The sequence below is a fragment of the Narcine bancroftii genome, chromosome 6 (assembly GCF_036971445.1).
Source record: "Narcine bancroftii isolate sNarBan1 chromosome 6, sNarBan1.hap1, whole genome shotgun sequence".
NCBI lineage: Eukaryota > Metazoa > Chordata > Chondrichthyes > Torpediniformes > Narcinidae > Narcine > Narcine bancroftii.
Window position 1 is genome coordinate 68,388,908 of NC_091474.1, and position 13,681 is coordinate 68,402,588.

Genomic DNA, 13,681 nt, shown 5'->3' on the forward strand with positions numbered 1-13,681 from the left:
CGACAGTGCTATAAAGATGAACAGTGCTGGAAATTTGGTGATGGGCAGGAGCTAGAGAATGTATGGGCCTCCCTTTAGTCATGTGATCATCACTGGTTGTGCACAACACGTCTTCACTCCTTGGTTTTTCATGAATAACAACCAATGTAGAAAGCTTGCGACTGAGTGCTGGTAAATTGGATGAGAATAGGTGGGTACTGAATGGACACCATGGGCAGAATGAGCTGAGAGGTCACTGTCCCTGTAAGAACATGGAACACTGCAGCAAAAGATAGGCCCTTCAGCCCATGATATGGTGCTGGTCTGTGTAAACCTACTTCACAACAATCTAATTTCTCCCTACTTCACAAACATAATGCTCTATTTTTCTTGCATCTACGCACCTATCTCAGTCTATCAAATGTCCCCAATATAACTGTCTCCATAGCCATCCCAAGCAATGCATTCTGGGCCACCACCATTCTTGAAGTGAAAAACCGACCTCTGACATCTCCCTTAATCAACATTTAATAATAGGGTTTATAAAAATTATTGCTAAAGTTTTGGCTAATAAAGTAAATGGTTTGGTTCATTTAGATCTATCTGGATTTCTTAAGAAAAGATATTCTGCTGATAATATAGCTAAATTAATGAGTTTAATACATAGTTCAGAGACAATTGGATCCACCATTAGTTTTATCGTTGGATGCAGACAAAGCTTTTGATAGATTAGAATGGAATTATTTATTTAAGGTTTTTTTTAAAAAAAAAATTCAATTTGGGCCAAAATTTATTAATTGGATTTAATCTTTATTTGGAAATCCTATGGCTAAAGTAGTTAATAATGGACAACTTTTTTTTTACTAACACTATTGACTAGACAAGGTTGTCCTTTATCTCTTGCGTTGTTTGTTTTAGCAATTGAACCGCTGGTACAATCAATAAGACAAGATGTTGGTATTAAAGGTATTAAAGAGGAATATTAAATTAGTTTGTTAGCAGATGATATATTGATTTATATAACATATCTTGAAAATTCTTTAGTTCCTTTATATAAAAAGTTACAAGACTATGGAGAAATATGTGGTTATAAAATTATTTAGGATAAAAGTGAAATTATGCCATTAGTAGAGGAGATTATAATCATTGTAAATGTGTAGCTTAATTTAGGTGGACAAGTAATCCAATTAAATATTTTGGTAAGAGAATTGATAAAAATTTAGATGATCTTTCTTTGGAAGATAATGCAATTTCTACAAATTGAGTAGACTGGGTCTTTATTCATTGGAGTATAGAAGGTTGAGGGGGCATTTGATAGAGGTATTTAAAATTGAGGGGGGTAGACAGAGTTGATGTGAATAGGCTCTTCCCCCTTGAGGGTAGGTGAGATTGGAATTAGGGGTCCTAAGTTAAGGGTTAGGGGAAAAAGACATGAGAGGGAGCTTCTTCACTGAGTGGTGGCTGAGTGGAATGACCTTCCGGAAGAGGTGGTTGCAGCAGTGTCAATTTTAGGAGTAGGTAGGTGGGACTAGAGAAGATCACTTAAATCGATGTGGACTGGAGGGGCCGAGATGGCCTGTTTCTTTACTCTAATATGGTTATATTTAATAAAATTAAAAATTATTTAAATGGGTGGAATGATTTACCTATTACTTTAATAGGAAGAGTGAATTGTATTAAAATGAATATCTTTCCAAGGATTTTTCAATCTATTCCTGGTTTAGTACCGCAAAAAAAAATTTTAACACCTTAATTTGTAAGGAATTTTTTTATGGATGGGAAAATGAATAGGGTGTCTTTGGAGAAATTAATTTGGAAATTTGAATTGGGTAGTTTACAACTTCCTCATTTTCTGAATTATTATAAAGCTGCACAATTGAAATTTATTAATGCAATGTTTGATCTAAATAAATCTTCTATTTGGGTGAATATAGAGATAAATAAAATTGATGAGAAGTTTAAGCCCAAATTTATTTAAGTGCAAATTCAAAATTGTTAACTGGTAAAGATCCACCCATGTTGAAACATTTAATTGAAATATGGAATAAAATTGATTATCAGATAGGTGGTAAGGAAAAGATTTCAGTGAAAATGCCTCTATATCAAAGTAAACTTTTCCCCTTTACTGTCAATAATCAGTTTTTGAAAAAAATTGAATCAATTGGGGATTTAAAAAGTTGAAGATGGTTTTGAAGCAGGAAAGTTTTTATCTTACAGTCGAATGAAAGAGAAGTTTCAAGTTCCTTGTAAAACTTCTTTTTGTTATTATCAGGTTAAAACTTATTTGGTGGGGTAATTAGGCCATAGTTTAAAATTACCGAGACAACCTGCTTTAGAATTATTGCTCACTAAGGAAGAATCAAATAAATTTATTTCTGAGATATATAAATTATTACAAACTAAAATGCCTAAGTTGAAGGTTCATAAATCTAGAATGAAATGAGAACTTGATTTAAACAGATAGCTCGATGAAAATGTTTGGATAAATTTGTGTAAGGATAGTATGACTAAGGTTAGAAATGTAAGATAAAGACAGGTAAAATGTAATTTTTTTATATCAATTGTATTTAGCTCCTTGGAAATTAAAGAAATTTGAATTAGTTTCTTCATATTTATATTTTAGATGTGGACATGAAATGGGTACTTTTTTCATTCGACTTGGACTTGTTCTAAGGTTAAGAATTTTTGGTTACAAGTTGAATTGTTTTTAGAGCGAGTATTAAAAGTGAGATTACCATTTGATCCAATGTTATTTTTATTAGGGGATATTAAGTTGATTGCTTTAGGATTGAGATTGACTAGGTACCAAATTGAAGTTTTGCGTTTGGCTTTGACTGTTTTTAAAAAAAAATGTTTGGCTATTACATAGAAATCTGATTTAGTTTTAGGAATGCAAAGTTGGCATCCTGAAATGAAATCCTGTATTCCTTTAGAAAAGATAATGTACAATTTGAGGAATAAATATCATTTTTTTATAAAGGTATGGAGCCCATATTTAAAAACTCTTGGTATGAAGATTTAATCTCTTGGTCTCGGTGATGATCTCCTTTCTTCTTTGTAGGTGGGAAGGGAAGGAGGGAAGGTGCTAGTTGGATGGATGAGGGAGGTTTGAGGAGGGGGTTTATTCAATTATATATGTTATAACTAATGTCATATGATTTAAAATTGTAAAAAAATATTAAAAGAAAACTACTCCCCTCACCTTAAAAAGATTTTAAAAATTTAAAAAGTAATTATTTTGGTCACCTAACTACAGGGACGATCTCAATAAGAGAAATAGTGCAGAGAAGATTTACTGGGGCTAGCATAGCAATAAATGCTATTTATTTGGGTTCAAATCCTGCGCTGTCTATAAGGAGTTTGTACGTTCTCCCAGTGTCTTTGTGGGTTTTCCCCAGGTGCACTGGTTTCCTCCCATTGTTCAAAATGTACCGGGGATGTAGATTAATTGGGTGTAAATTGGGCAGCATGGACCCGTGGGCTGGAATTGTCTGTTATCATGCTGCATGTCTAAATTTTAAATAGTTAAATTTAAATTTAAAATTGACTTCGGGAACTGAGTTACAGGGAAAGCTTAAACAGGTTAGGACTTTATTCACTGGAACATAGAAGAATGAGGGGAGATTTGAGAGGGGTATTTTAATATTATAAGGGGGATGGACAGAGGAAATGTAGATAGGCTTTTCTCACTGAGGGTAGCGGAGATACAAACCAGAGGGCATGGGTTATGAGCCAAAGGAGAGAAGTTTAGGAGGAACTTCTTCACTGCGTGTTTGGGGTATGGAATGAGTTGCCAGCTGAAGTGGTGAATGTGGGCTCAATTTTAACATTTAAGAAGAATTTGAACATGAGTGGTATGGAGGGCTATGGGCTGGTCAGTGGGACTAGGCAGTAAAATGGTTTAGCAGACTAGAAGGGCTGAAGGAGCGTATTTTTGTGCTGTAATATTCTATATGCTCTGGTGTTTGCTATTGTCACGCTGTGTAAAATGTCTTGGCTGTTCGCCTTATCCATGCTCTTCATAATCTTACTCTCAAGTCACCTCTCATCCTTTGTTGCTCCAACAGAAAAAGCCATAGCTTGGTCAGCTTTGCAGCAGAAGACATTTTCTCCAATCCAGGCAACATTCTGATAAATTTTGTCGACACCCTCTCCAATGCTTCTACTATTTTCCTGCAATGAAGTGACCAGATCTGAGAGCCATGCTCCAAGTATGGTTAACCAAAGTTTTATAGAGCTGCAACATTGCCTAATGGCTCTTGGACTCAACCCCTTGACTAATGAAGGCCAGAGCATTATACATCTTCGGAATTACCTAATTAACTTGTGCAAATATATGGCTTGATGAAAGGCTCAAGTTCAACATTAGTTACATACCTTTATCTTTTCCCTATAACAGTGGTTCTCAACCTCACCTGAACAATCACTGCTCTAGACCTAATTGTTACTGAAATATTTTGCTTGAGAAAAATTGTCATTGGCGCATTTCCTTTGGAGTTCTGAAACAATGCACATAATGTGTCAATGAAGTACGATTAAAACAGTACTTTACAAACTTTTTCTTTCCACCCACATCCCACCTTAAACAACCCCTGACTAATCCCTATGGCATAGGGATTACTTAAGGTGGAATTTGAGTGGGGGGGGGGGCAGTTTGAAAACAACTGATCTAATGCAACATGTGAAATTGGGTTTGATGACCTGAGATGCAATTTAAAATAGAGGCATTGCAACAGCTTTGGGGCAGAAAAGGAGGAGAGGGGGTTGGGTGCTGGAGATTGGAGTATTGCCAGCTGCAGCTCTGAGGACAGGAGGGTGGGTTGGATGTGAATCGAGGAGACAACAGTTTCTGTGGTTTATGGGAGTGAGGCTTTTTTTTATACTAGGAAGTGGAACTTCTCAAATAGTTGCTGCAGTCCGAATAAGGGCATGATCTCATCTCCAAGTGAAGTCAGCCAGTGGACCAGTGACGTTGTTCTTGTGGACAGGATGTCAAATTGTCCATTCATGAGGTGAAAGAGCACAATTCTGGAGACATTCAGCTGGTTAAGCAGGGTACTTTATAGACCAGTGGGTCTCAACCATTTTTCCCCACCCACTTCCCATCTTAAGCAATCCCTTACTAATCATAGAGCACTTGTGGCATGGGGAATAGTTCAAGTGGGATGTGAGATTGGGGGGGAGGAGGGAGTATTTGAAAACCACTGCATGAGATGATAATGAATAACATTAAATGTCCCAGCACTTTTCTTTCTTCCAGCTGAATCAAAGTTTAAAACCCATGTGCAAAAAAACCCACTCCACTGAAGGAACTCAGTGGGTCGAGGGGCATCAGGGAGAGATGAGGAATGGTTAATATTTCAGGATGAAGACTGAGTGCAGAGGGGAGATGGTCCGGGGGCGAGTTGGAGGTGAAGGATGACCTTTGGAGGTGAAGGATGATTGACAGGTGGTGAAGCTGAAGGATGGGGGTTAGGATACAGTGCAGTAAACCTGTGGTAAGTAGAGCCAAGAGGACCCTACATGCCCAAAGATTGTAAAGCTGTATTGGAGGAAACTCCATTAAGGGGAGATGTCTTTGCTGCAGCAGTTTTGTGAAGTGTATCCCCCTGGATGCACATTCTATGCCAGTGGTTCTCAACCTTTCTCTTTCCACCCATATCCCACTTTAAGTCATCTCTGTGCCATCGGTGCTCTGTGATTAGTGAGGGATTGCTTAAGGTGGGATGTCAGTGGGAAGAAAACGTTTGAAAACCATTGTTTCAATCATAACTCTTTGACTCATTATGTGCACGGTTTCAGAATTCCAAAGGAAATGGGCCAATGACAATTTTTCTCAAGCCAAATATCTTAGTAACAATTGGGTCTAGAGCAGTGATTCTCAACCTTTCCTTCACACTCACATCCCACCTTAACCAATCCCTTACAAATCACAGAACACTGATGGCATAGGGATCACTTAAGGTGGGATGTGAGTGGAAAGATAAAAGTTGAGAACCACTGCTCTATGGGTTGTCCAACTGCTTATTGACACCAGCCCTGTTTAGATGTCTACAGTTTGTTCATCAAAACTTTCTTTCAGAGCACGATGGGAAGCTTGATCTTTTCGTTGTGAGCACAACTCCTCTTTTATTGTGGGTACAGTACCCACTCTTTCTGCAGGTCTCACTTTGAAACTCTGCAGAGCGAACAATATCTCGTATGATGTGTGTTAATATGACAATTTATTGTCATATACATAAGTACAATGTACAGATGCACCAAATTTCTTATTGCAACAGCCTCACAGGTACATCAATGAAATAAACATAATGTATCAAGAGACAGAAAAATAGAAAATAAATATAAAAGGATTGATAAATATTCACAGATGCAGTTAGTGTTATGTTTCAACAGTGCAGACAGGTATTTTGATGGACCCAATGTAGTTTATGGCTAGGGTAACATAAGGAGGTTCAGGAGCCTGATTGCTGTTGAAGGGGAATTGTTCTTCAACCTGGAGGTGCTGGCCTTCTGCCTGAAGGGAGCAGTGAGAAGAGGATGTGACCATGGCAACTTGTCGGCTGTCCTATTGAGCAGCACTTTACAGAGATGCCCTCAATGGATGGGAGGTCCAAATGTCTGCGAAGGGTTTGCCACTTTCTGCTGCCTTCTGCATTCCTGGGCATTCGAGTTTCCATCCCAAGTCTTGACGCAAACAGTCCGTACGTTTTCCACAGGGAAACAGCATTAAGATCATTCAGCATGATGCAATGGTGAGAAACTGAATTTTTTGTGTTACTTTGGTGAACAGGAATGAAATCTAAATTGCTTCACCCAAGCACGGCCTTGCACCAAATGTGCATAGTTCCAAATAGAATTTTTGGCATCCCTCAGAGTAGACTGCACCTGTGAATAGAATTTGCTGCTATTTCACTTTTAAGGAATGGCGATCATCTGGCGATTCTATCCCTGTCCTTTGAATATTGAAAGGTTATTTTGTCAGAGATAAAATACTAATATGGAAGAATGTCAAATAAATGGGTGAATCCATTCACTGATATAATTAGAAGTAGCTTCAACCCTGAGGTGACTGAAGCATGCCCAGAAAATGAAGGTTAACCATTTATTTTTATTCTTCGAATGGCTCCTGAAGGGAAGCGCTTGCATTGAATAAACAATAAATGAATTATCATTAGTTCTGATTGCAGGTTATCGTAAAGAATTATCGTTCATGGACATGTTTGAGTATGTCTGCAGAAACCAAGGGAATTGATCTATATGTTCCTTAAAATATCACAGACCTGCTGCAGATCTGTATATTTTAAAAAAATGTAAAAATTTTTACATTATCACAGCAATTCCTTATAATCTCACACATGCTGTGTGTCCATTTAACTCGACCCAACTTTATCATTGTTTTGCCTCAGAGACCTTTGTATAAAAAAAAACTTGGTGTCACAATAGCATAAGATTCTCTTTCAATTGGAATCGACGGTATTCACTGGTAACTGTGGTTTGTTTTAAAAGCTACTCTTTTGCCTCTTTTTGAGGTTAGTGTTTCTTGAACCACCTTGACTTGCACGTGATGTGATAACTGACCATTAAAAATATATAATCGACATTAGCATTGGCTGGCCTCTGTTGTCCCAGAAATAGAAGAAATGGTTTCACCTTGAGATCGCAGGTGTGCTCCTGAAGTGATATATCTTCTACATGTTACTCCAGTATAAGTATTACTTCTGATAAATCAATCCTAATTAGTGTCGGTTAAGCTAGTTAGACAAGATATTTTTGATGTTACACATATTGAATAATTGTTATACAAAATGACAGTGTAATTTATAACATTGAATTGATGTAATGCATTGCATAACAGACACTTCAGATGAATGTCAGCATCCACAGAAAATTCCTATGTATGTCTTGTTTTAATTTAGATATACAGTACAGTAACAAGCCACTTTGGCCCACAAACCTGTACCGCTCAATTACACGCAATTAACCTGCTGCCTCTGTTTTGAACAGTGGGAGGACACTGGAGCCCCTGGGGAAACTCTCACAGACGTGGGGAGAACGTACGAGCTCCTTACAGATAGCATGGGATTCGAACCCCAGTCCTGATCGCTGGTGCTGCACCAGCATTGCACTAACTGCTACACTGACCGTACCGCCCTGGCTTCACTGAGAAACCATTGCCAGTGTCCATGTTGAACAGAAATTTGAAGTCTGTCTTTTCACGGGAATCGGCTAACACGAAGGGGCATGGTTTTAAAATGTTAGGAAGTAAGTACGGAGGGGACGCAAGAGGTAGGTTTTTCACACACAGGATGGTGGAGGTGGGTACAATGGGATCCTTTCAGAGACTTAGACTGGGGCATGGAACTGAGGAAAATGAAGAGTTATGCAGTCGGGAAATTGTAGGCAATAGTTAGATCAGGTTATTACGCTGACACAACACTGAGCTGAAGAGAGCCCATACTGTGCTGCAAATCTCTGTTCTGTGATTCTGCACACCATCCTTATTTTCTTGGTGGTCCTTTGCAGCTGAAGGAGCCTGCGGTGGGACTTTGCGAGGGACCAGTGGAGCGATCTCAAGTCCAGACTTCCCATCAGAGTACAACAATGACGCAGACTGCACGTGGACCATTCTGGCTGAACCCGGTGACACCATCGCGCTGATCTTCTCCGACTTCCAGCTTGAGGATGGATACGATGTTCTCGAGATCAATGGAGCCGAAGCACCGACGATATGGCAAGTACCATGGCAATTTTTCTCTTCACAAAGAACCAGGTAGCATCTTGGTGACAGCACACAGCTTCTCAGTGTTAGGGGGAGGGGTGTGGGGTGTGACAATTCACAATAGGAGAACCTTGCAGCAGGTGAGAGTTGTTGAAGGATTGCAGTTAACATTTCACTGCAAATCTGATTTCTTTTTAAATTGTACTTGCGTTAGACTGATGATGAGCAGTGACAAAAGATTGTCAGACCTTTAATTTGCTTGACATTGTGATTTCTATGTTGTGTGCTCTGAATCTGTGTTTAGTTCCTGGAATTGCCACAGTGGGACATCCACTATCTTACACAATTCACATGAGCCGCGGCCATTGATATTTTGTGAACAATGCATTTTTTAAAAAAAATCTTTGCCTTGAAATGTATGTCAATTATCTTTTTAAGACTTTCTTCCCCTGTATTTCACCAGAAACTGAAATCCATTAGTGTAACCTTGATGGTTAGTTTCAAGAAATAAAAGTAGACGTTAACCTCTCTCTGCATTCTTCCGTTTTGCTTTGGAAAGCAGGCTCTCCCTAAAGATGCTGCATCAACTTCAGCTGAATACCGAGGGCAAAGATAAAAGTCTGATTTGTCGTTCACGGCAATTTCTGCTGCAAAGATAATTAACACCAAACCGGGATTACATCCACTTTCGAGGAATTATGAAGGGCAAATGGTGCAAGCTTCAGATTTTGACACAAATTAAAATCCGTCCGTTCATAATCAAATGCTGAGTTAATACTTGCAGAAAAGTGAAAGGGGCTGCGGAAAGTGAAAGAAATTCATGCTGATTCCAACTTTCCGCATGGCCTCGATTTGAACTATCAAGCAGAAATGGGGAATGTGTGATGTGATGCCTGTCAGCTCAGACGGTGAAGGTAAATTTAGACTGCACACTTTTCAGACAATTTCTTTCATTTTAATATTGGTAACGATAAATGGTGTGTGAGATGCTATTTGGGAGAGTTCTTCACACAGATTTGATCACTTTAGCAGTCAAATCCAGCATATTACTGTTGTATGCATTCTGGAAGGGGGTCAAGCATTCAACTGCTGCCTAACCTGGTTGAAATCAGATTCCATTGGTCCATAAACCCAGTGTTTTTGGAATCATGGATGTGGTAAAGGTCAAGCCCTCTGGCAGAGCCATGCTTGGCTTGCACACTTATGAGCGTGCAAAGCAGTTGTGAAAAAAGCTGACTGCAGGAAGTTCAGGAATATGCCCTGTTCCTGAGAAAGCCCCGAAAGAGATGGGGCTTCTGGCTGCACAAGCTGGCATTTCTCTTGATGCTGATTGAATTTCTGAAGCCTCTTGATGGCTGGAGAGGTGATGCACAGAAGAATGCAACTCTGTGTATCCACAAGTGTTGGTTCCCTCGACTTGTGATTCACCTGAAGATTGTGACCAGTTCTGTTCACCTCATTACAGGAAGGATGTGGAAGTTATGGAGATTTCCCAGGATGTTGCTTGGATTAGAATACATTTCCTATGAGGCAAGGTTAGCAGAGCTAGGGTTTTTTCTCTTTGAAGTGAAGAAGGATGTGAGGTGGCTTAATGGATGTTTACAAGGTTATGAGAGGCATCGATAAGGCAGACAGCCAGCACCTGTTTCCCAGGTCAGGAATAGCAAACACCAGAGGATGTCCATATAAAGTGAAGAAAGTTCGAGGGAGACATTAGCGGGTAGGTGTGCCTGGAATGCATTGCTATGGGCAGGGGTGGAGGCTGGAATCATAGGGGCATTTAAGACAGGCAGACGGATGGAAGAAAACTTGAGGGTTATGAAGTAGGAAGGAAGGGTTTAATTTTTCATGGGTATACGTGGGATGGCACAACACTTTTGGCTGAAGGGCCTGCATTGTGCTCTAAGGGCAGGTTAAGGTTAACTATGTTAAGGGCAGGTTCCAATTGTGCAGCATTCCATTCAGTTTTTGCCCTCCTGTCATTAGTTTATTATTTTTCTCGGTGATATCTGAATCAAAATGGTCCCATTTGCTGCTGGACTCCCTTGAAATTTATAGAACAGTCTCTTACTGCACTGCCATCTTGGCATTGATATCCACAGACTTGACTTTTAGTTTCCAATGGTACAAAGAATTTAAAATACACCCATTTGCGGGGGATCTGCTTTGACAAGAGTGCAAAAAGCTCATCCCCAAGTCTTCACTGTGAATGTGGATTTTTCGGGCAAAAACACACTTGGCCTGCATTTGCACATTGTTCACTGTAACACCAAGGCAAGAAAAATTGAGAGATTTGGAGGAGGTTTATGACACAGCATGATGGGGTGAAGTGCCTGTGTTGAGCTGTAATGTTCTATGCAGCTATAAGCATATCTGTGCAACGGGAGAGGAATGTTGAGGGGAAGCATGACGGATATTTGGAAGTAAGTCCCAAGTGATGATTTTTATTTGTCCCTTCTTCACAAAGCTGGCCTGGATTCCTCCTTCGTCATGCAGCTCCCATTCATTTTGTGAAACATGGCTTTCATATACTTTAATCCTTCATTTCTCTCCAGTTCATCTGGAAGTTGTACCTCAGGGAAGGTGTGGAAAGCAGGTTGATGAGGCGAGAGAATTGGAGCACACAATAGTGGTCAACCAAAGTTGGTTTTAATTGATGGGGAAATTGTAGTGGGAATATCATTGTGCGACTTTTGATGGTTCGGTCAAGACCTGATGGTGTGCTGTCGTTTGTGGTTTCCTTCCTTGAGTACTGGTGAAAAAGAAACTTTCAATTGGCGAGATTGATTGTCACGAGGTGGCTTATGTAGCTTAATGCAATCTACTGGAGCAACTCGGCAGTTAAAGCGAAATAATCCATAAGGTTTTGGGCCAGAACAGACACTTGACAATGGCCCTTGATGGCCCCAATTAAGGTATTGGGCTCCAAATGTCGAGCTTTTTTTTCACTGATTCTGTTTGACCCACTGAGTTCACCCAGCAGATTGTTATGAACTTCAGATTCCAGGGTCCGCAGTCTTCACCACGTGTAGCCTGTATGCCTGTGTTCAGCTCACTTTGTCCTGAAACCTCTGTTGCTCAATCATGGATAACTCTCTGATTCAGAGAAAGCTCTGACTACCGTATATTTCGGCGGATAAGACGACACTTGATGCACCCAAAAAAATAGGCCAGATACAGAAACTGTGACCGTAAAATTCTACTCCAAATACCACTTGATAGGTTACAAAATTGTTATAGGCACAGTTATGGAACCAACCTGCATAGTAAAAACCTGCTAGAGTGTACACAATTTTTATTTTGGATTAAAATCCATTACCAATATGGTGTTAAACCAATAAAAGAATTTTAAAATAAAAAAAAAGAACACATCACACACATTTAAAATCCTTGAAAATCACTTGCTCCATCGTCTGAAACAAAGAACTTGGGAAACACATCTGGAACCTTACTGTTTACTCAGTCATGATATGGGTATGGTGCACTGTAGTGTGAACAAACAAGCTCAAACTACAAAGGCTGTACTACAGGCCTTGAATTGGCTTAAAACTGGCACAGAAGGTTCAGTATCCCTTCTGGCTCAGTGTGCTCCAAGGGCCAGCATGAGCCTTTATCTGGGGCTGGTGATTGGCGAGGAGTCTCCCATGTTACCTCCCTACAGGTACAGTGGGTTTCCCCCTGCAGTAGGCAGACAAGTGTAGGCAGTCCAACAGTTGTATCACCACAACAGGTGACAGACTGAATCTGGTGAGTCGAATTCAGTCTGTGTCCCATGATAAATCCTCCTCTGTACCATCCATTGTGCTAGAGATACTGACTTGTTGAAAGATTTGATTAGTCTCTACTTTCACTTTGTCCCGTGCTTTGATCACAGAGTCATTCAATATATCACATAATGCAGCACGCATTGTTTCTTCGACATTTTTCTTCAAACATCTTCATTCTCTCTCTACTCTTCTCAGATATGTCCAATGTCCAGTTAAATTCCTTGGCCACTTCCATTAATTTTAACTTTAAACTTGCTTCCTGCTTTTTGTTTTGCTGGTGGCTCCATGAGAACAATTTGATTTTTAGTAAAAAATAATTACACTGGTTAAGACAGAAGCTAGCAACAGACTGAACCATGAATCGTTTTGTGACGGTGCTTCACCCACCTACATGACGCTGGCTCATTCAACACACATTTGGGAAGTCTGATGTGAAATTCACACTAAAATTGGGATCTCATCTTGTCTAATGGTTGCCTCATCCACCAAGATCTTCGGTGACTTATTTGAATCATGGTGTGTGCTTTAATCCCTTTGCTATTTATTCCTGGAATTTGGAGACTCCTTGCCCACTTTAATAGCTTAACAAACAGCTCCAACTCCTTGCTGTTTTCAAGTGAATAACATTTTTTACCAACTTTGATCTCTCCGCTTCTGAAAGGTGCCTATCATTTGTCAGTGCAGATTTCCACTTGAGTGTATTCAACAATGTTATTTGTAGCCACGTCAAGAATGTTAAATGATGACTGGCGGGACTTGATTTGAGCTGAGGAGAAAACTCTGTCATCGTCCAGAGTCGCAGCACTTACTTTATTCTTTTCCTCTGAGCTTCTGGCAGAATCATGTATTTCATATGCTTGGAGAATGTCGACAAGATTTCCTGGGGGCTCCAGGAAGCCATCATCCAGGGGCAATAATGATGAATGAGAAATTCCACCCTTACATCTGATGATAGGGGAAATATGGCCACTGGTTATTCTCTTTATTTGTTCTTTTATTTGCAACTCTTCACGTTGCAGTGACCGTTAGAATTCATGTGATTCAGCCAGTTTCCCTGCTTTTTGAGTTGAATAAGAAAAGGTAAATTAGTTTTACCCATTCATTGAACTTGTTAATTGATTTGTCACGATATTTCAAGTTGTTTCAAAGAGAGTCATTTGAAATGTATGTGAATCACAATGGCTAAAAACGCCAGCAAATGTGGACAATGGAA

The 13,681-nt window shown here is 39.7% G+C and overlaps 1 protein-coding gene across 1 annotated transcript in view; it reads left to right on the forward strand.

Moving 5' to 3' along the window:
- LOC138736174 (CUB and sushi domain-containing protein 1-like) overlaps positions 1-13,681 on the forward strand; it is a 2,349,200-nt gene that overhangs the window by 872,823 nt on the left and 1,462,696 nt on the right. Inside the window, exon 6 of the mRNA XM_069885244.1 lies at positions 8,506-8,713. Coding sequence (XP_069741345.1) covers positions 8,506-8,713 — 208 coding nt within the window. The remainder of the gene's footprint in view (positions 1-8,505; positions 8,714-13,681) is intronic.